General features: G+C 37.4%; 3 protein-coding genes across 6 annotated transcripts in view; all 3 read left to right on the forward strand.

Annotated features, from left to right (window-relative positions):
- The first annotated feature begins 2,410 nt into the window (after nt 1-2,410).
- On the forward strand, nt 2,411-8,155 carry LOC118266988 (23 kDa integral membrane protein-like). Its single transcript, XM_050703334.1, has 6 exons — nt 2,411-2,543; nt 3,232-3,383; nt 4,145-4,330; nt 6,016-6,189; nt 6,871-7,128; nt 7,511-8,155. The coding sequence occupies exons 1-6, from the start codon at nt 2,438-2,440 to the stop codon at nt 7,562-7,564; spliced, it is 930 nt and encodes a 309-aa protein (XP_050559291.1). The 5' UTR covers nt 2,411-2,437; the 3' UTR covers nt 7,565-8,155.
- A 1,629-nt stretch (nt 8,156-9,784) lies between these two features.
- LOC118266968 (uncharacterized) lies at nt 9,785-18,304 on the forward strand. Of its 3 annotated transcripts, none has more exons than XM_035580645.2 (3): nt 9,785-9,951; nt 10,564-10,770; nt 11,431-12,985. In XM_035580645.2, exons 1-3 carry the CDS (start codon nt 9,882-9,884, stop codon nt 11,901-11,903), a joined length of 750 nt encoding a protein of 249 aa, XP_035436538.2. In that variant the 5' UTR covers nt 9,785-9,881; the 3' UTR covers nt 11,904-12,985. The 3 variants fall into 3 exon arrangements, with proteins under 3 accessions (XP_035436538.2, XP_050559292.1, XP_035436537.2); XM_050703335.1 differs by lacking the exons at nt 10,564-10,770; nt 11,431-12,985 and adding exons at nt 17,389-17,595; nt 17,665-18,304 and having other exon boundaries at nt 9,801-9,951; XM_035580644.2 differs by lacking the exons at nt 9,785-9,951; nt 10,564-10,770; nt 11,431-12,985 and adding exons at nt 16,873-17,017; nt 17,389-17,595; nt 17,665-18,304.
- Nucleotides 18,305-18,749: 445 nt separating this feature from the next.
- LOC118267214 (uncharacterized) overlaps nt 18,750-23,688 on the forward strand; it is a 383,867-nt gene continuing 378,928 nt past the window's right edge. The window contains exon 1 of one of the 2 annotated variants that reach the window (XM_050703322.1): nt 18,750-19,143. In XM_050703322.1, coding sequence (XP_050559279.1) covers nt 19,106-19,143 — 38 coding nt within the window. In that variant the 5' untranslated portion in view covers nt 18,750-19,105. Of the gene's footprint in view, nt 19,144-21,618; nt 22,019-23,688 lie in introns of those variants that run through there. The other variant, XM_050703321.1, reaches the window with a different exon arrangement.

Below are 23,688 nucleotides of genomic sequence, written 5' to 3' on the forward strand. Positions count from 1 at the left end.
CAGCTTTTTTTGGAGGGGGGAGAATCATCCACTGGCTTCTCCCGGCTTGGACGAGGCGAAAGGGAATGTCAGACTCAAACTGACTAAAAATCAGGCAGTGATCCGCTAGGCAGTCCGCTAATCCAGATTTTGGCCACCGTATATAAAGTTTTATCTCCGGCTTATCTCCGAAACTACTGGTCTACTACTACTAACTACTGGTAGATAAGCGTCTTACTTCACTACAACCAATAAGGACTGAGCAATGGGTGGAACCACGCGAGAGTAACTAATATAGTAATACTACCAAATAACTGAAAACAAAGGCAATTCAAGGGGCCTTTTGTATATTATTTTTAAACTATCGACAAATTCAATACACGAGATTGTTTATTAACATGCTTGATACATAGTTAGCACTCTCTGACATTTGTGGATACGCTAATAAGCTCGAGGAAGTCACTATTTTGAGAAGAAACAGTGTTCATCCACACTTCAAAAGTAACCATTTAAAGTAAAATGTAATTTTAAAAAGTCTCACCAAAATATATTGATCTAGGTACAATTAGAGAAATCTAAAGTTAGGTGAATGTTTTGTGAAAATATCTTTATCTCCATGGTGTTTTTCATTGTTTTTTTCTGTTTGAATGTATATTTGTTAGTAGAAATTATTTTGGAATTGCTATTTGTCTACAGGTAAGTGTATTGTTCAGTATGGTTTTTATTATTATACATGGTAATATTATGAAAATAGGTACTATCTTCATCCGTCCACTTTATCGGGAGAAAACGTTGCCCATGTTTTCATTCAGTAAATAATTTAGCTCGGAGACTATGAATGCCTCATGTAAAGAGTCACCCCCTATTATATGGAACTCATAAATCACCTATATATAACTGGTGAACAAAGGGTTCTTATTATTAATTATTAAGTACTCCTTCACCCGCTGTTTAGCTTCTATTCATCGTAGCGTAATTTTAGCCTATTGCCTTCACAATGAATGGACTATCCAATACTAAAATAATTATGCAAATGAAAGCAGTAGTTCCTGAGATTATAGCGTCAAAGAAAGAAAGGTGTCTTCAAGGCCCAAGTATAGGTTGCTTATGGGCAGACGTGCTCCATCGAATCCGCACATCTCTTGCCAGGCGAAATACTTAGCTGCCAAAAACGTCAAATATGTATTTGATTCAAATGTCGCTTTATGTAGGAACAAATAATTATAGTATTGTATTGAAGCTCCGTCTACATTCATAGATCAAAAGGTGGATCTGGATATCACCGTAGTGGCAAACAGAACCAACTGACCGTCCAGTCTATCACTATCACCTACACATGCATATTTATGATCCGTTCAATCCATATCTATCTATTTACGTAATTTTTTTATCTTTATGTAGTTGTACACGCAATAGTTATGCTTATAAGTGCATTAAACTGCACGTGTAGGTATAGTGTACGTCATTATAATACTTGGAGCCTGTAAACGAGTAATATCGTTGATTTCTTTTTACATACATATCGTCATGCCTTTTATCCCCGAAGGGGTAGGCAGAGGTGCACATTATGGCACGTAATGCCACTGTACAATGTACACACACTTATTACAATTTATGTTGTAACTCCCATGTTAGGTGGTGATACCAGGCACGTTTCCAGACTCCGTGCTACTACTAAAAAAATTTCAAAAAACGTGCCCAGCAATACTTTTGCCCGACCCGGGAATCGACCCGAGACCCCTTGCCCAGCAGTCGCACTTACAACCTTTCTTTCGTTCTTTTCTTGTTACAATACGGTATTTCACAACTTCTTACTTAGTATGCTATCAAAATTATCTCAGAAAGTTGCAACTAACTTGGAAAAAGTCGCATTTGTACTTGCCGTTGGTAAGATGCAAGCCCGCACGAGGAAACCGGAGACTGGGCCCGCGATTAACTGGGACCACGGGCCCAGTTGCCGGATCGATTTAATTTTAATATTTGGCTTCTGTCAACTGGGACCGGGCCCATAATTCTATTGTAACTATCGTTTTCTTTTTCTTCTCCTCTAATAACATCCTCTGATTTGTTTCGTTGCGGGATCCTCCGACAGTTATTAATTTCCCTGAGACAGACTTCAGTGTTCCGGTGTTTTCATGGCTGTATCTACTGTAGATCCTGGAGTCCTCCTTACAGTAGTTGCAGCGGTATGGGAGGATGTGGCGGGCTTGTCCCAAAGAAAAATCTAGCTACATATTTGAAATATTGACGTGTAAAATAACAATTTTATAACCTATTTACAGAAAAAATATCATTTACTCTGATTAAAAAATATGATTCCAAACAGATAGTTTTGAAACAGTCTTGACCGCGACTTTGCAACTATCGCACACCAACGGTTTTCCATAATGCCACATAAAGTACAGTGAATGAATCTACTCCATTATTTGTATGAAACCGTGCGTTCGACCATTCGGGCATGCTGTATTGTTATTGTCGTATATATACAGGTCCGACGGATGTGCGGCTCAGTTTTAACGAGTGTCCCATCAATTGGGAAGACATGGCGACGTCTGAACGGGAAGGTAAGTCCAACCTTCCATTTTCATTCAATTATAGTATTTTTGAACCGCTCAATTAACCACTGTTTAACCTTTCGTCTACGGATATATGAGGCATAATAGAAAACACGTTGTGTCTCGCACAGATCTGCGCTCTAGCATAGGACGGTTTAAGGAAGCCCAAAATTATATTTGTGATTACTGAGGTCAGAACAATAAAAAGATCAAACAATCTATAAAAACTGGAAATCTTGAGTTAAACACCATAATTTGATTTTAAATGTTACTTACCAGTTATGCATAATATTTTGGTGATTACGTATATCTATATATACTCCATAATTAAGCTCACGATACCAAAGGAAAAGATCCAATATCACTCTCCACTCTAGCCTCAAATTTATCTCCCGGGGCAAAAATGATTCCATAAAAAAAACTATTTTTGCGAGATAAAAATAAACGCTTACAAATGACCTACCATTTTTACATTTTCACTACTATAGTTGGATCATTACAATCATTTTTATCAGATCTCTCGCTCACACTTAATGCAAGTTGTGCGCTATTGTCACATTCCTATGCCGTGACAGTTTCACGTTTCTAATGGCTCACGGAGTAAAATACTAGTAATTAAATAAAAACTTTAGCTATTAAAATCGATCCAAGAATTACAAGAGACGAAACCATTTCTAATTTACCCTTTGTTCCTCAGGAAGCGGGGCAGATCTCAAACAAGACGCCATTGAAAGTAATATGGACGAGAAACAAGATGAAAAAACTCATGATGATGGCACCAAGCCCGAAGGTCATATGCAACAGACTTGCCTTAAAACAGTATTCGTGATCTTAGGCATAATTGGAGGGGTTAGTTCTATAGATATATGACTAAACATCACATAGTAATATTCATAAAATACTTACTACTGTTCTTCTCTACTATGTACTTATCTACTGTTCTTCGAAGAAATAGTAGTTGTTGTACATTGTAGAGGTATTTGCAGATTGTAGAACATGGTTGTTTGGGTATTTTGCTTCATAACCAATACTTAGAAAACTAACATTTACCACATAATCTATTTTGTAAGAAAGATGCAGGCGAACGCATCGCATTGACATTTAACCCCCTGTTAGGTAATTATCCACACGCTGGTATAGTGCCCAGCTTGGATGGCACATCGACTCATCTTGTATCAGCTATAGATGCCAAAAGTCTCGCCCCATAGGCAAAACGCCCCGAAGGCTCGGCAACATTCCGGACTGCAGATCTATTCATAAAGATAAATACATATTTCTTTCTTGAACTATAGCAACGTGGCACGTTTTACGTTGTTAGTGTTGTGTGGCGTTGCGCACGCTGCTCATGAATAAGGGACCCAGTGTGACTTGAAACTAGTAGAGATTTTCTGGAATATGTCGTAACGTCAGTTAAGAAATTATTGAAACTTACACCCGAATAAATACTGAAAAGCTACTCAATTTTAAGTTGTACTTAAATATCTTGCTATCTCTGTCTTTTATATAGAATTTGTAAAGACAGAACTATTCTTGAGAGCGTCTTAAAATTAAGTGGCGTTTGAGTATTTGAACGTTAGCTAACTTGTTCTAAAATCTATCCCTTGTTCCAGATAGCAGCTGTAGCACTTATAGTTTTAGCGATATTGACATCAATAGCAACGAAGGCGTATGATGCTGAGCAGTCCAGCAGGATGGTAGCCATGGTGTTCATGGCAGTGCTAGCAGCATTCACCATCTGCACCATCATCTACGGAGAAGTCGCTGTCTTCAAAAAACAGGCCAGATCTATAAATGTGGTAATTAAGGATTTATTTGATTTTTAGTACATATGTTTTCTTTTATGTCGTCGATTTATGCAACTCATACCTAACTCATCTAAGTGTGGGAGAGCCTTGCTTCGACACGAATGGGCCAGCTGGACCGGAGTAATACCATAGCCTCAACGAAAACCGACGAGAAACAACGCTTGCGTTTCGTTTCGTTGTGCAACGCTTGCGTTGTGTGGTTGAGGTTACCGGAGGCCCAATCTCCTTTTCCTAATCTCCGATTTCCCCAATAACCCTAAATTCCTAACCCTCAAAAGGCCGGCAACGCACTTGTAACGCCTCTGGTGTTTCAAATGTCCATGGGCGGCGGAGAGTAGTATCGTTTCACAACATTGACGTGATTTTACTATGGAAGTTTGGAAATCAGTAAACAATGAAAACAGGCAAAATCTATTACATAGTAACTCGTACTTTATTAGACTGAACGTTACTATTGAATCGCAATAATGGTAGATGTATTAAATGTACGTTTTTTATAACTCGCCGATAATATGAACAATACGCAGCACAATAAGTCGTAAACTGTTTACAACTACGTAGGTACCGTACCTGTGTACCTGTGTATATTCATTTATTTTCACTCATGGAATGGATCTAATGGCGTAATGTAAATTGAATAATGGATGTAATTAACTTCATTTTTTTATTAATTATATTTATTGTATTGTGTTATTGGTTTGGATGATTGGTGAGCTCGAGGAGTTTAGTTCAATTCTGGTTTTCAACTACAGAATAGAAAATGTTGATGTTTTAAAGTTATGTTTAACTAGATAGGCGTGAGAGGATATTGGATGATTTCCCCCCTCAAAAAAAGGAGTAATGTTCATCCTTATTTGTGTGAAAATTCGAGTTCCATTGCACTCAATAAGTACCACACCATTATCCCATCAACTAGTTAGGCTAAAAAATTCAAAGTTTAATACATAAGTCTCGCAAGGATAGCGTGTAGCTAAAGAAGAAAAAAGGGATCCAAGTATTGTTTTCAAGGACACAACCCCTGCCTATGCCCTTGACGTCCATAATATATTCAAGTTCAATGGAAAACTGTTGGCATATCACGCGAACTTGACATGCTAATTGTTACCTACCACTCTTGAGTCAAGTAGTCACAAATGCGACTACACACTATGTTGTGTCAGGATCAACTCCCCAACCAAGGTCGGTGATGTACGTCCTGCCTGTAAAAATATTTATTTATTACTTCAAAATACAACTATCATAACTAGAACACCTAATCCAATAGTGTATTGACAATACACCGTCCAATTAATTGTGTCCAATCTGTCTATTCAATAATTGCCTGGTCAGATAGTCCTTGAGAGCTTTTCAATAATTGCCCGTTCGGAAAATCCTTCTGCCCCGCCCCCCTCCTCTTCCTAAAGATTCAATTACAAGGATCAGCACCATGAAGCAAGTACTAATAGGAGAGCCCTTAATGTGATTGTGCACTATGACAAAAAATTTACCGGCACGTAATGCCGCTATACAGTGTACCCACTATACACCTTAAGTCCCATTTAATAGGGGGCCTATTGCCATATCCTGGATACAATTCTAGATTCCGTGCTACTACCGAGAAATGGAAAATAAAAATCCGAAAACAGCCCAATTGAACTTTATTTTCATTAAAAAAACTACTTTTATATTTCTTTTAGGCAGCTGTGGTGCTACTACTTCTGGCAATAGTTCAGGCACTGATTGCTGGCATATCTGTGAATGTGGAACCAGCTGATGAGGCCAAGCTCCTCAAGTCACTGACGGACTCCTTCAAGCAATCGCGGGAAGAAAACCCGAGGCATGTGAAGATGTGGGCGATGACACAGTCAGATGTAAGTATCGGTGAACATATAAAAATAATCATTAAGTCTTTGACTGCCAATAGAAAACTGTTGAAGGCAAATCCTCCGCTAACGTCGGTCACCGGTGACCCCCGTGGCGTTTAAAGTGTTAAATTGTTTTTACAGCTGTACAAACACTGCCAATTGTCAATAATAAGGGTGATTTTCCACCAGAGATGTGTTATGCGACGTTACCGTGGATGCGTTTGACTTCCACCAATCATATTCATTGGTACACATAGCTTAGCACTGGTTGGAACGGACTCAGCTAAGCTATGTTTTTTATATGGAAAGATGCGTGTTATGAATGTGTGCTATGGATTGCTTCTATCGTTACATCGTACACTCGAGCTACTTCGAATACTCTAGAAAACAAATCGGTTTAAAATTTCGAGTGATGTCACTTCTGGGTACGTTTTGTTACGTAGAAATGACGTATATGCTTCCACTTCTAAACTTTGATTCGTTTTATCTAATTATTATTATCTCATATGACAAAATAAAAAGTACTTGTCTAATAATTTTTCATTACCTAACCGACGGACTAAATAGATTTTTAATTTTCATACCCCGTCTTCATCCCTATTCTCAGTCCACTACACTTTGGACCGTACATCTTGTATCTATCTCTGTCGTCGAAAACAGATAAATAATTACTTTTCTTAATTCCAGTTGAATTGTTGCGGGGTCTACGGTCCTGAAGACTATCGGAGCTCGAGGCTGCCATACTACTTTCCGCCGAACGTGCCAATCTCTTGCTGTCCCACCTACGACTCCTCTAGGTCTGATCTCGTGCAAGAAAGAGACAGAGAACTCTGCAAAGTAAAGAAGTCTTACTACACTGAAGGCTGCAAGGACCTTGTGCTCATGGTATTTAAGGAGACTTCATCGATGGTGTTCAGTGTGTCAGTTTTACTTATAGTAGTTGAGGTAAGTTGTCAATAGATGGCGTTAATGTCAAGTAATTCCTTTGCTAATTTAGTCTCGGTAACTAATAAGAATTTATTTTATGACAATAACAAATATTCTATTGGAACTTTGTTTTGCCTTAAATAACTTCCTAAATCTATAGGTTTGTGTACGTGTACTGCACTCATAGTAATATCCTATACCTACTTGTTTAAACCACGTACATCGGTGGCGGAGTAAGCGCCCAAAAGTTTATAAAAGATTTTTGTTAAAACTAAAGACTGCTTCGTAAAATTTCCTACAGGTCTCGTGCTGGCTTAGTTTTGTACTGGTATTTAGCATATTAAGAGTTTGATCAGGGATATAAATGTGACACTGACCTACGTAATATTTTTTGTTGCAGGTCCTGCTAATTATAATTGGTGCAGTATTATGCAGAAGAAACACAAAACAATAAACAAAGTAATTATTCTTTACTGTAATACCTAAAGATAAGAATGTATGAAGCACGACTGTATGAAATTGTTTAAGAATGCTTCTTTAAACAAATGCTGTGTTTTTTCTACACACATAAGATATTACTATTTTCTTTTAAATGGAATACTGTTCCATTATCAAATATTAATATTATCAAGGCTTAACCGCCCCGATGTCACATTAGGAACCAGTTGTGACAGACACAAACTAGATGGCGTTAAATAAAATAAAAGTGAAACAACGAAATATATAATAGTTAATTGATATTTATTATAAAAAATATACAAAATAAAAGTGAATTGATATTTAGTTTTATATTTTAAATTAACAGGCTAAATAAAAAAGTCGGAGTCATTATTTATTTTTTCTTGTATTCTATTTATCTTTTGTAAATAGTGTGGTGTAACAATATAAATCTGAATAGTATGTTTTTATACTCAATTCATGTGATTGCATGCGTAAATATGAATTTAGGGTGTATTCTAAGTTATTTTGATTAAAAAATAATTTGATAGATAGTACCTATTGCAATGGGGAAATTATATCAATAAACAACGATGATTAAAAATCATACTGCCGTTTCATTTCTAGTCTATTTATTTCTAAAACTTAGTATCCAACAGATTCATTCTGCGAATGATATTAAAGAGATTTTCTGTATATTACGCCATCTATTATTTTATTCCCAAATTAATGTAAATGGTGTAAATGCTAATAGTTAATAATTTCATTCCTAGATGGCAGCACTAATACAATCTACTTTGAGGGTTTTCACAATATAAAAATAATAATAAGTTGCTGACACAATAAACTTTGTAGGTAAACCTATCGGTGAAATAAAAATTCTCGCCTTTTAAACCATTCCTGGACTTTCAAAAATAATTCAAGAACATTAGAAGACTACACAATGTACACCGACTTTTCACCTGCCTCGTTTTCGCTTGCCTGCTTGGACTGCATCGGTGGTCGAGTGCTCGCAAGTGCGACAAGGGGCTTAGGGTTCGGTTCCCGGGTCGGGCAAAATATTACTGGCTTCTTTCGGTTTTCGAAAATTTCTCAGTAATAGCACGGAGACTGGGATTGTGCCCAGTTAAGTATATAATAGACTGACTCCTACATGAGACTTATAACAGAAATGGTGAAAAGCGGATAAAAAATATCTTGTTTTATGTAGTTACTTAAAACATTATTACCGCAAAGCCAATTAAAAGTATACCAAGGATAAAAACTATAACATTAGGTAATTTTTGCGACTTTAGGGTAAAAATGGTTACGTAACGTAACGGAGGAGGGAGGGGCCTCCTCCTCTCTGATACTGAAAAACTTTACGTTGCGTTACAATAGGGGTAAACATTTTTCAAAAATTGCGTTACGTAATACTTGAATTTCGTGAAACTTGCTGACTGTAACTTCAGTTGAGTTGACCCAATACTGCAACGTGTAGCTACTACGTTTTTTTTGAGGGGAAAATCATCCAATGACTTCTCTTATCTAGAGGGAGTGTCAGACTCTTACTGACTAAAAACCACCCCGTTCCTACTCCTGCTTTGCAAGCCGGTGCCCCGGTAAACCGGCTAGGTTGTACGCAGCTCCGGACTAGAAGATGTGTTCAGTAGAGTTTTCCACTGAGACTGTCTGAGACCAATGCTGCGCTGCCACGCTGCTACCGTTGATTCTGTCAATTGGAACGTGAACGGTTACTAGCAACCCAGCTGTGTGTGTGGTGGCTCCAAGGAACAATGCCAATACCCTGCGAACAACCTAACAGGCTACCGGGAGTCAAGCTTCAAGTAGGAGTAAGAATGAACACATGGGTGGATCTACCGACCACTTTTTGAAGATGCTAATATTTTGTACACTAGCTGACCCGGCAAACTTCGTACCGCCCAGACATTATTTTCTCACCTTTTAAACCTTCCCTAGACTTCTACAAATAGTTCCAAACCAACATTTGCAAAATCGGTCCAGCCGTTCTCTAGTTCGAGACTAACGAATAGCAATTGATTTTTATATATAGAGATTATTTTTCAGTTTTCTTTATAAGTTATATCTTAAGAAATATAGCCATAATATCAAATACCAACAATGTTGGTGCCCCCTCTCCCCTACCAATTTGCGTTATTGCGTAATTAATAAATATCATTAAGCAACTTTTTAATTACAAATCCGACTAATGACCGTTTAAAAACTGCCATTCAATCATAATTAAAGCTGATTAGGCATTATAAGTTGGAAGTTAACTTGACACTATGTTATAAAATCACTTGAGGAATAGTGCCACAGATTACGTAGCCACCATGAGTTGCAGTTGGTGTGTACAAAGCTACCTGGTTGTTATATTTCATGTCTTACATACTGTGTGGACAGGTAAGTGTGACTTTTATTTGTAAAAACTGCCTGTTTCACCACACTCATACAAGTACCCAATAAACTTATATTATATGGGACAGATAGTTCATAGAAATCACGTTCAACTTTATCTGACTGAGGGCTGATGCCCGATCCGGAGCTGCGGACAATGTAAAAGGTTACCGGGCGTCCGGCTCAAAGCAGGAGAAGGAACGGGGTGGTTTTTAGTCAGTAAGTGTTTGACACTCCCTCCCACCTCACCCAACGGAGAGAAGTGATTGGATGATTTTCCCACTCAAAAAAACTTTATCTGACTGAGATGGTGAAACAGGCCCTTTTTCTCTACACGAGGTGTAACTTTGTCACCACCTCTACCTACACTTACGGTGGGTGTCGTGACTCTGTGTGTCTACCAAGCGTGGATATTAAGTGTGGGAGAGCCATGCTTCGGCACGAATTGGCCGGCTCGACCGGAGTGATACCACGGCCTTACAGAAAACCGACGTGAAACAACTCTTGCGTTGTCTTTCATTGTGTGAGTGATGTTACCGGAGGCCCAATTACCCAATCTTCAAAATCCCTGATTCCCCAACAACCCTTAAATCTAATGCTGTTGTACTTTTTTTACAGTGCCCCCACACCATTGCCTGGCAAAATTTAACCATAGCGACTGCCATTTGCCACCGCGACCCGTGTTCTCCTACTACAAGCCAGGTTCAAGATGTGAAATCGAAATCTGGAGGGGATGTCCAACACTCAATAAATTCGAAAATGAATACGCATGTGCACAGAACTGTATTTTTAGAAATTCATCAGTTCCTATAGAAGAAATTGATGGTAAGTCCTCGTTCACAGTAGCATGACGTACCGATAACAGTGTGGACTAGTGATGTAACAAATGACATATTTAGACATTCGCGAATGTGAATATCTGCCGACGATATTCGTAAATGCGAATGCGAATATTGACTAAAGAATGTAGACCAATAAATGACCTTGTTTATAGAGTTTACTTGATACGCGAGTTGCAGCAGATATTTGTAACTGTTTGCATCCACCGGCATTATAGCACCACCACCGAAGTTCACCATTTTTCGTAGTGGATGAATTGCGCAAGCGATAAACAATACACGGCAAACCGGAGAACGATAGTGCGATAGCTTCCTGTGAAGAACGATAATTTTTCGGAGGAAGCTAAGGTATACACCACTGTCTTCATAAACGATGACTTCGTGATGTTCTGAAACTTGAACACAACCCATGAGATCCGCTATCTTTCCTTTTTCGATAGCCACCACTGCAAGTCATGCATGTATATAACTGACTAACTATTCCCGCGCAGTTTCACCCGCTGCTCGGCTCCTATTGGTCACAGCGTGATGTTGTATAGTCTATAGCCTTCCTCGAAAAATGCACACATGACACAGAATCCTTACCAAATTCATATAACGTAACATAACAATAATACTCAGGTACTTAATTATTCCAATGTTTCAGAATGTTCATTAAAACTCAACACGGAAATGTGTGACAATGAGACGCATACAGTATACACAAACGTGGATGGCCAGTGTATCGAAGCGGAGTGGGGAGGCTGCGAAACACATAATAAATTTGATTCCGAAGAAGAATGTCTCGAGACGTGTCACATAGAAATCAAAGAACCAAGTTCTGGCAACTCACAAGAAAATGAAATATTGCAAGATATCAATGATTTATTGAAATATTTAATTAGTGAAGCGACGGAAAATACACCAACAGAAGAGACCTATACAGAAGATACCACTACAGACGATACTACTACAGACGATACCACTATAGACGAAACCACTGTAGACGATACCACTGCAGACGATACTACTGAAGACGATACTCCTGAAGATGTTACTCCTGACGACGATACTGCTACAGATGATACCACTACAGAATTCGAAAGCACTACACCAGTTTTAGCAGATATAATAGCTTGATAGTAACAACAATTAATTATAGTTTGCATACTACACCGGCCTAAAACAGCAACATTAGAGAGAAAAAATCCCTCATTATGCCATTTTCAATAAAAAATATATAGGTACCAGGGAAAGCAATCTCGATATAGCAAGATCTCTCTTAAGCCCCAGTTTCACGAAATTGGCGTTCTCTAATTCTGACCAAAACGCGGATTAAACCAAAGGACTTCATAGGTGTCCTTAATTTTTTGGTACCGCTCTCATTATATATGTAGTCGGATACACGCGTCACACGGCGCCCCTCTGCAACCTGGTGCCCTAGGCACTTGCTCAGTTTGCCCTAGTAAACATACGCCCATAGCAGCGGTAAGTCTCCTTTATGAGGAGTGGCTTGAGAGACGCTACGGTTTCCTCGTGTCCAGTAAGCACCTGCATCCGGTGGTAGGTGAGGACGCCGTGACGCCTCTCTAGCCACTCCTCAAAGCGGGGACTTACTTACCGCTGCTATAACAGCGAGCCCAGCTCTCGGTTGCAACAGTCGTTGCTCCCATTCCGCCATGAGATCGCGCCGGAGCTCATCCCGCCGCGCACTAATCTGGCGCGGCAGTGGAGTTTCGCCCCGGCAGACGTAACGGGTTACTGGGGTTCCGGTTCAAAGTAGGAGTAGGAACTGGGTGTTTTTTTTAGTCAGTAAGAGACTGACACTTTCTTTTGCCTAACCCAAGGCGGGTGAAGGCACTGAATGATTTTCCACCCTCAAAATAAGAACCGCAGCGGGCGAAGTGATTGTATAATTTTCCCCACAAAAGGTGGGGCACAGGCATGCTACGATACTAATAAGTCTGTATATTTTACTATTTTTCTGAGTGCGTGTTAGTGAGGTTATTGGTATTATTTTATGTCTGTACTTACATACTTGTAAAGTTTTGTTCTGCAGTGCGTATATGCTGCACAGTTAGTTGTAAATGATATATTAGACATATTTGTGTGTGTTTGCTGTTTATGTAATTTATAATTACATATATAATTAATGTAATGTAAAGTAAGATAATTGTTCTAGTTTTCCTTTGTAAAATAAAGTCAATACAATTTTAGAGAAACATATTATTGCCTTTTTATTTATTTATGTTTTCTATTTATTTTTATTTGTTTTCTAGCGAGAATATCGCTCTAATCTATCGCTATCATTGTGCCTTTAGTCGTGTCGGCCATCAATGGGTTAATACCCGACAGCCTCGACAACTGCCTTAGGAGGCTGGCGTTGGGCGGATGGATCAAGAGGCTGATGCAGAAGACAGAGCTCCTCGAAACGGCACGTATTGTGAGGAGGTTTCTGTCTCTGGAGCCCTAACCACCGGTGGCTTGGACCATGCTCCCGCTACCGCTCGGGTCCTATTTTTAATCCTCTAATGCTCCTATAATGTACATCTTATAGTAATTTGAACATACCTACTACAAGTAGAGTTACTTAGTAGAATGGTTACGTAGTAGTAGGGTACAAAGGCGGCCTTGTCATTGAGGGTATGAGTATATCTAGACTAGACTAATAAATAAAATTGGACTATCTGTTAGTAATATTGAAATAACAGTTTTTTACATAGAGATACATAGGTACACCGAAATAATATATTTTACACTTATCTGTCTTTCTGTCTGTCTGCTTGTTCTCGGTTTTGTGTGACGGGACTGTTATTGGCAGGTAGATGATGTACTAAGAAGTAACTTGGGCTACTTTTATTTGTCACAATTTCCGTAACCCACGCGAGCGAAGCCGCAGGCATCAGCTTGTCTATATCTTTATAACCTAATATAGCAAAAACAAAATATTAAGAAGTGATATGAGATTTGTAGCAATTGGGTAGATTCCTAGGTTAAAAATAAATTATTTTGACTTTTCAATATACAATATAATAAATAATCGTTCTCTCATTCATGATTCCATTCAGAATGTTTCTATCTTTCTCTTTCTTTGGTATAAGTATAGTGTTACATGCTATGGTATAAATCTATATACTAATATACTAATACATACCTACATATTATAAAGCTGAAGTGTTTGTTTGTTTGTTTGAACGCGCTAATCTCCGGAACTACTGGTCCGATTTGAATAATTCTTTTTGTGTTGGATAGTGCATTTATCGAGGAAGGCTATGGGCTATGAAACATCACGCTATGACCAATAGAAGCAAACAGAATGGGTGAAACCGCGCGGAAGTAGCTAGTATATTGACAAAGATTTAAACTCAATGTTGCAGTGATTTCAAAATATAGCTTATAAACACTACGTTTAAATCCAATTTTGTTAGGAGCTTTTTTACGTCGAGAGGTAATGCATTCGATAGTTTAACTAACTGTGAAAGAGTACGAAATGAAGGATAATTTTACGAAGCACGAGAGATGGAGCAAGGATTCAAGAGAAGAAGAAGTATTATAATCGCTTAACATTCAGAATTATTAAATTAAAAAGCACTTTAATTCGAATTACGGTACCCCCAAATATTGGTAAAATAGGGCAATAGTAATGGTCGAGAACACACTACAACGCCTAGTTAAAAGTTGATAGCAATGTCATTATTTGAAGTTTTTATACCATTGTTTACGATATATTGCACTTGACTGCACGGTTGACGCAGTGACTGGACAACCGGCTGCCGTGCCGTTCGATTCCCGCAGGGAGCAACTCTTTGTATGATCCACAAATTGTTGTTTCGGGTCTGGGTGTCATGTGTATTTCATTTTGGGTTTCTTTCATGGGATAGGTTGGCAAACGAGCAGATGAATCACTTGATGGAAAGCAATGGGCGCCGCCCATGGACACCCGCTACACCAGAGGCGTTACAAATTCGTTGCCGGTCTTTTAGGGGTAATGGATTTGGGGATAACAATAAACGATTATTTATTTATTGTACTTAATGCACAAATGTTTATACAAGGTTGGCTTAAGTGGCTTACGTTTGCTTTTCCCCAGAGATGTGCTATGTAGCTATGCTACGAAAATGTAATAGCTAAGCTGTGAAACTATGTCACCACTTCCACTGATACTAAGCTATGTAGCCGTGTGAGAAAGATGCGCAGCTCGTACGCAGACTCGAACTGCGATATATAAATATACATAATCAATAGTACTTACACAAATATACAGGGTGACCTGTAACTCGACGTATTCTTGACGTGACGTCCATGGAAAGGGGGTTTCCCAATCTTCCCAACCCCGATTTCCCAACAACTCAATTTAATAATCCCCAAAAGGCCGGTAACACACTTATAACGTCTCTGGTGTTTCGGGTGTCCATGGACGGCAGCGATTGCTTACTATCAGGTGATCCGTTTCTGGTCGTTTACCGGCTTATTACAAAAAAATAAAAACAACAATTTTAATCCAAGTCAATCGATGCTTGCGTAACAAAATAAACTTCTAGTATACGACTAGAAGTTTATTGGTCCAAAATCAGAGTAAAAATTGACGCTGAAATGTCATAAAAAAACTTGATAAACTGCAATATGAAGCGACACAAGTGAAAATGATTGCCTACAGTTACACACTCTATATAAGAGCGAGAGTCGACTGGCATTGATAATTTATTGTTTACTAGCGACCCGCTCCAGCTTCGCATGGGTGCAATGGTGATACATTATACATGTATTATACATATAAACCTTCCTCTTGAATCATCTATCTCAATATCAATCTATCTGAAAAAAATGCATAAAAATCCGATGCGTAATTTTAAAGATTTAAGCTTACAAAGGGAAATAGGGACATATAAAAACGACTTTGTTTTATACTATGTAATGTTAGTTTTCTTTATATTTTTCTTAATAATATTATCACCTCCTAATCACAATATTGTTTAACGAAATCCTGGCAAATTGAGAAGTACTAGAACTCTGCTTAAGTTTTAACATAATTTTTACCGACTTCACAAAAGGAGGAGGTACGTACTATGTTCGGCTGTTTGTATGTTTTTTTTTTGTATGTTTGTTCATCGAATACTCCGTCAATTGTCGACGGATTTTCAAAATTATTTTTTTGTTCGAAAGTAGATAGTTCTGTGGTGGTCCCATTGTCACCAAGTTAGGATCTGATGATGGAATCTTAGAGAAATCGAGGGAACTCCTCAAATATTATAGGGAACTATATAGTGATTTTGGTATATTCATCTAGAATTGAAGCATTTACAGTCAAAAAGTAACCTTTGAAGAGGTGGAACTGATGAAGAAGACCAGAAATGGCCAATGGGACTTCATACTCACATAGAAATCACAATAAAGTTAATTAAGTGACTGTGACAATACAAATAAATAAAGTAGTTATTGAGATATAGAATTTTAACCGACTTTTTTTTTAGTTGCGATACTCAGTATCGCAACTAAAAAGTGTGGAATAAAATACTTTTTACAAAAACATAACCCTTCCTTGGCAGTCGGGTAAAAAAATAAACCGACTTCACTAAAAAAGTTAAAAATAACTTTAATTTCGGAAGTCGGTGTAGCAAACAAATAATACCGAGAAACACCGACTTCCGAAATTAAAGTTATTTTTAACTTTTTTAGTGAAGTCGGTTTATTTTTGTTTAGTACTTGTGGCACCCACTTCTAGAGTGTAGAGAGTGAGAAGCAGTAGGTGACACAAGCACTGAATAATAGTTATTTTCTTGTTTTTTGTTGAAGGTTTTTAGTTTAAGAAAGTCGGTTCTTTTATGCGTAGTTTTATTTTTTTACTAAATTGAACTATCATAGGTAATTGGCTAAATTATTATCAATTGATATGTATCATTGTTACCGGGGGAATAAAATAAAAGGTTTTTTATTTACTTATTTATATCCTAGTAATAATAAATCATTTAAATACAAAAAGCGACCGAGGCTGTCCCTCTCTCTCCTACCTAATTGCATAATATATGGTTAAGTAATGCTTTAATTTCAAATCTGAATCGGTAAGGACCATTAAAATCTTCATTCAATCATAATTAAAACTGATCAACCATTTTAAGTTGGAAGTTTACTTGACATTATGTTATAAAATCACTTGAGGAATAGTGCCACAGATTACGTAGCCACCATGAGTTGCAGTTGGTGTGTACAAAGCTACCTGGTTGTTATATTTCATGTCTTACATACTGTGTGGACAGGTAAGTGTATATACATTGTCTTTATATAGTTTTCGACCTGAAGTATCTCTTTTTTAAGCCGGTACGACCAGACGGATCACCTGATGGTAAGCAATCGCCGCCGCCCACGGACACCCGAAACACCAGACGCGTTACAACTTACAAGTGCGTTGCCGGCCTTTTGGGGTTTAGGAATTTAAGGGTTGTTGGAGAATCGGGGATTGGGAAGATTGGGGAGGGAGTAACACGCGGTCACAACTTTATCGTTGTTTCACGCCGGTTTTCTGTAAGGCCATGGTATCACTCCAGTCGAGCCAGTTCATGCGTGCCAAAGCATGGCTCTTCCAAACTTGACATACGAATATCTATCATTTTGTTGTACTTTTTTACAGTGCCCCACCACTATTGCCTGGCACCATTTAACCATAGCGACTGCCATTTGCCACCGCGACCCGTGTTCGCCTACTACAAGCCAGGTTCAAGATGTGAAATCGAAATGTGGAGGGGATGTCCAACACTCAATAAATTCGAAAATGAATACGCGTGTGCACAGAACTGTATTTTTAGAAATACATCTGTCCCTAGAGCAGAAATTGATGGTAAGTCCTCGTTCACAGTAGCATTACTTAACCATAATGCTCAGGTACTTTAATGTTCCAATGTTTCAGAATGTACATTAAAACTCAACACAGAAATGTGTGACAACGAGACACATACAGTATACACACACGTGGATGGCCAGTGTATCGAAGCGGAGTGGGGAGGCTGCGAAACACATAATAAATTTGATTCCGAACAAGAATGTATCGAAAAGTGCCACACAATATTACACGAAGACCTAAACTTGGGAAGCTCGGAAGAAAGTAAACTAATGCAGGGCATCAGTGACTTATTGGAATATATAATTGAAAAAGTAAAGGGAATGACTAGCCCTAAAGATGCTACCACTACAGATGCTACTACTACAGATGAAACTTCTACTTCTACAGATGATACTCCTGTCGACGAAGCTTCTACGGATGAAACTCCTGCAGACGATACTTATACAGATGACACTTATATAGATGATACTACTACAGATGTTACCAATGCAGACGATTATACTACAGATTCTACCATGCTAGACGATACCGGTTCAGCAGAACTCACATAATATGTTTAAAAGTTTAATATAATTACGTTTATGTTACGGTTATAGTAATTAATTAGCTATATATAGTTTAGTGGAATAATTGTAAGAGTAAGGGTGTTTTTCCACCAGTGATGTGCTATGCAACGTTGGTGTGGATGCGTTTGGCTTCCACCAATCATATTCATAGATACACATAGCTTAGCACTGGTGGAAACTACGATGGCTTTTTCAGTTGCTTTATTTAAGTATAAAGATATATTAAGTGACACTGATGTTAAAATGTTCAAAGTGACATCGTCTAATGCTCATAAAATAAAATATCTTGGACCAAACCGAAACCAACGTTTTTTCCTTTAAAGAACCACCTAAATCATTCTATGAACCTTTTAACGAAATCTATATAGTTAGACAAAAAGAAGCCTCCCAATTATTGGCAACAAAAAAAAACAATCCAAATAGTATTAAAATTAGGTAATGCAAAGTTTGAAAGGTCGCCGCTAGATGGCGTTAAAATCAAAACTAAGATGGCGGCTACCGAGCAGCTGATCGACCGCACCTGACGCGCACCGGCTCACTCGTCTCGTTACTCGAACTAAGCGAATATGCCGAATGAAATGACTCAGTTGCGCTAAGACCGAGAGCCGAACACGACGCGTATGTTGTTGTTTACATTAAAAATAAACTACGATACCGACGTTACAGTAGCGAATAAACAAAATTGCAATAAGTTGTCAATTGTGTAACTTTACTAGGGTAGTGTATCTGTTTGATAATATCGATTTCTCTAAGTAGGGCAGTGTTCCCAGTTGTCTGTCAGTGTGTCTAGGTCAAACGTTCGTGTTTTGGTGTTTACTATCTTATCGTACAGTGCAATTATTTGACGTCTCGTTGTTATAATGCCGCGGAAGTCTTTGACTCCTTATCAGTAAAATACAGTGTTGTGATTTGTTTCTATTGTGATTTCCGAGGATAATACCATGTTTGGAGTATTTATGAAACGATGGAAACCAAAAAGGTGAAGTCATTATTAATTTTATTAAGGATACTTTTAATTTAGTAATGAACATAGGTAGAGAGGTACCTATGATTCAGTTTCATTTAGTTATTTATTTACTGAAGTCAATACATATGAGTAGATGATGTGTGTGTGAGTTATGGTAGAGTGGTTTTAATAAAATCTGCCCTACCTGTAAAATCCCCCCCTACTGTATTTAACAATTTAAATCTTTACTTCTATATCTATATATTTATATTTTATATCAATATAATTATATAAAATTTTTCCTATATTATATCAATATCACCAATTTATAATACAGAAGAGTTTGTTTGTTTTTTTTGAACTCGCTAATCTCCGGAACTACTGGTCCGATTTGATTAATTATTTTGATGTTTATTATTGCATTTATCCAGCAAGCCTATAAGCTATAAATCGTCACGCCATGACCAAAAGGAGCCGAGTAGTGGGTGAAAACTACACATTTAAATACGTTTCTTACTTACGTAAGCGTAAAACGTTAACATAACCGATTCAAATAATTATTTTTGTGTTGGATAGGATAGATTTAGGAAGGGTATAGACTATATAACATCAAGCTACGATCAATGGGAGCCGAGCAGAGCGAGTGAAACCGAAATAATATACATTAGGTATTATACACATTGTTGTATATTATATATGCAAATAGTAACAATGTATTTAGGTCACAAACGTGTTTGTTTGTCGTATTACAGCTGTTATCACAGTAAACAACTAGGTTGTACGAGTGGCGCCATCTATTCACTAAACTTGACAACGCACACTAACTGTTATGTATACCTACAAGTACACACTACACTACACTACACTATACTATATGTATTTAGTTGTTGTTTAATTTGTATTGTGATTGAGAGTACCCTGCTGTACCCACAGGGGTATTCGAGACAAAATATACTTACTAATATGTATAATAAATCTTCTCCTAGAGTTTGTTTGCTTGACTACAAAATCAAACACGTAACACGCATTTCTTTCTACGTTATGTTAAACCTAATATAAACCAAACAATGTAAATTATCTTTGTTATACTAATATAACATCTAAAACAATCATGCAAAATAAACTAAGTATTTTTTTCTATATGGAAAGGTATGACTTCAAATGTGAACCGATTTGCATATCACATAGTGGTATGTGAACACAGAATGTGTTTGTTGTGTGCAGTGACATTAAATAGGGGTTATAACTTCATAAGCAAGGCATGAGGGTGGCCACCCACCGTGCACTAACATCCGACTATGGACCACTGCGATTTACAAATAACTAGAGAGAGAGCCAATTTCCAATTAAAATCTCAGTTGGTGGTCGGCTTGAGGGCAGTTCTAGAAAAAATAGATTGCCCCGATCTAACTATTATACATATTAAACATTAAAGCGTGGCGGGCACTCGGTTACACTTGAAATAAAATAAAATAATAAAACCTTTTTACTAAGTTGTCGAATTATACATTCATATCATTAGCTAGTGTTCACTGCTTTGTTATTATTTAGTGGTTTCTTTCTTTTATTATTTTGTATTTATATAAGTAGCGTAAGTGTGTATCTTTTATTTATAATCCTTGTATCTGTGTGCATGTCTACTGTCGAATTTAAATGATTTTTCATTCTTTCTAGTTTGAGCTGTTGTTATGTTGTTGGGATTTTAGAAAACTTCTACTTCTACAGATGATACTCCTGCCGTCGATACTTCTACGGATGAAACTCCTGCAGACGATACTTCTACAGACGATACTTACACAGATGATACTACTACAGATGCTACCAATGTAGACGATCCTACTACAGATGATACCATGCTAGACGATACCGGTTCAGCAGAACTCACATAATATGTTTAAAAGTTGAATGTAATTACGTTTATGTTACGGTTATAGTGAATAATTAGCTATTATATTGTTTAGTGGAATAATTGTAAGAGTGTAAGGGTGTTTTTCCACCAGAGATGTGCTATGCAACGTTGCTGTGGATGCGTTTGGCTTCCACCAATCATATGCTAAGCTATGTGTACCAAACACCATAGCTTAGCACTGGTGGAAGCTACGATGGGTTTTTCAGTTACTTTATTTAAGTATAAAGATATTTTAAGTGACACTGATGTTAAAATGTTCAAAGTGACATCGTCTAATGCTCATAAAATAAAATAATATCTTGGACCAAACCGAAACCAACGTTTTTTCCTTTAAAGAACCATATCAATCGGTGTATGAACCTTTTCACGTTAAATCTATAATTATAATGACACGAAAAAAAGCCTATTCCTTATTGGCAGAAAAAAAAACAATCCAAATAATAACATTAAAATTAGGTATTGCAAAGTTGAAAGGTCGCCGCGAGATGGCGCTAAAATCAAAACTAAGATGGCGGTTACCGAGCAGCTGATCGACCGCACCTGACGCGCACCGGCTCACTCGTCTCGTTACTCGAACTAAGCGAATATGCCGAATGAAATGACTCAGTTGCGCTAAGACCGAGAGCCGGATACGTCGCGTATGTTGTTGTTTACATTAAAAATAAACTACGATGCCGACGTTACAGTAGCGAATAAACAAAATTGCAATAAGTTGTCAATTGTGTAACTTTGCTAGGGTAGTGTATCTGTATGATAATATCGATTTCTTTATGTAGGGCAGTGTTCCCAGTTGTCTGTCAGTGTGTCTAGGTCAAACGTTCGTGTTTTGGTGTTTACTATCTTATCGTACAGTGCAATTATTTGACGTCTCGTTGTTATAATGCCGCGGAAGTCTTTGACTCCTTATCAGTAAAATATAGTGTTGTGATTTGTTCCTATTGTGATTTCCGAGGATAATACCATGTTTGGAGTATTTATGAAACGATGGAAACCAAAAAGGTGAAGTCATAATTCATTAAGGATACTTTTAATTTAGTAATGAACGTAGGTGATGATTGATTCAGTTTCATTTAGTAATTTATTTACTGAAGTCAATACATTGAGTAACTGTGTGTGTGACTGATGGTAAAGTGGTTTTAATAAAGTCTGCCCTACCTGTAAAATCGCCCTACTGTATTTAACAATTTAAATCTTTACTTCTATATCTATATATTTTATATCAATATAATCAATATAAAATTTTATATTTCATATTATATCAATATCGCCAATATCACCAATTTATTATACTAAAGAGTTTGTTTGTTTGAACGCGCTAATCTCCGGAACTACTGGTCTGATTTGAAGAAGTATTTTTATGTTGGATACTGCATTTATCGAGGAAGGCTATATGCTATAAAATATCACGCCATGACCAAAAGGAGCCGAGCAGTGAGTGAAAAATTATACATATAAATACGAAATTAACTCACGTCTATTCTTTACGTAAGCGTAAAACGTTAACATAACGTTAAACTATCTGTGCCGATTTGAATCATTATTTTTGTGTTGGATAAGATAGATTTAAGAAGGGTATAGACTATAGTCTTCAGATTTATATATAACATCAAGCTACGATCAATAGGAGCCGAGCAGAGTGGGTGAAACTGAAATAATATACATTGGTTATAACTCCACATTGTATATTATATTTGCAAATAGTAACAATGTATTTAGGTCACAAACGTGTTTGTTTGTCGTATTACAGCTGTTATCTCAGTAAACAACCAGGTCTTACGAGTGGCGCCACCTATTCACTAAACTTGACAACGCACACTAACTCTTGTGTACACAAATACTCACTACACTACACTATACTATATGTATTTAGTTGTTGTTTAATTTGTATTTGTTTGTACTGTGATTGAGAGTTTACCCAAAGGAGGCCCGCTTTACCCAAAGGGGATATTCGAGATACATAATATACTTACTAATATGTATAATAAATCTGAAGAGTTTATTTGTTTGTTTGGCTACATAATCAAACACGTAAGAGGCATTTTTTTCTACGTTAATGTAGAACTAATATAAACTAAACAATGTAAATTATCTTTGTTATATTAGCTAACTAGCGACCCGGCCCAGCTTCGCATGGGTGCAGTGGTGATATATTATGCATATATTATACATAGGTATAAACCTTCCTCTTGAATCACCTATTACAAAAAACCGTATCAAAATTCGTTGCGTAATTTTAAAGATTTAAGTATACAGACAAACAGACAAAAATAGCGACTTTGTTTTATACTATGTAATTATATAGCATCGAAAACAATCTTGCAAAATAAACTAAGTATTTTTATCTAACTATACGGAAAGGTATGACTTCAAATGTGAACCGATTTGCATATCACATAGTGGTACGTGAACACAGAGTCTGTTTGTTGTACGCAGTGACATTAAATAGGGGTTATAACTTCATAAGCAAGGCATGAGGGTGGCCACCCACCGTGCACTAACATCCGACTATGGACCACTGCGATTTACAAATAGAGAGAGCCAATTTCCAATTAAAATCTCAGTTGGTGGTCGGCTTGAGGGCAGTTCTAGAAAAAATAGATTGCCCCGATCTAACTATTATACATATTACACATTAAACCGTAGCGGGCTCGGCTCGACAGAACTCGGTT

This window comes from Spodoptera frugiperda, chromosome 23 (genome assembly GCF_023101765.2).
Source record: "Spodoptera frugiperda isolate SF20-4 chromosome 23, AGI-APGP_CSIRO_Sfru_2.0, whole genome shotgun sequence".
Classification (NCBI taxonomy): domain Eukaryota; kingdom Metazoa; phylum Arthropoda; class Insecta; order Lepidoptera; family Noctuidae; genus Spodoptera; species Spodoptera frugiperda.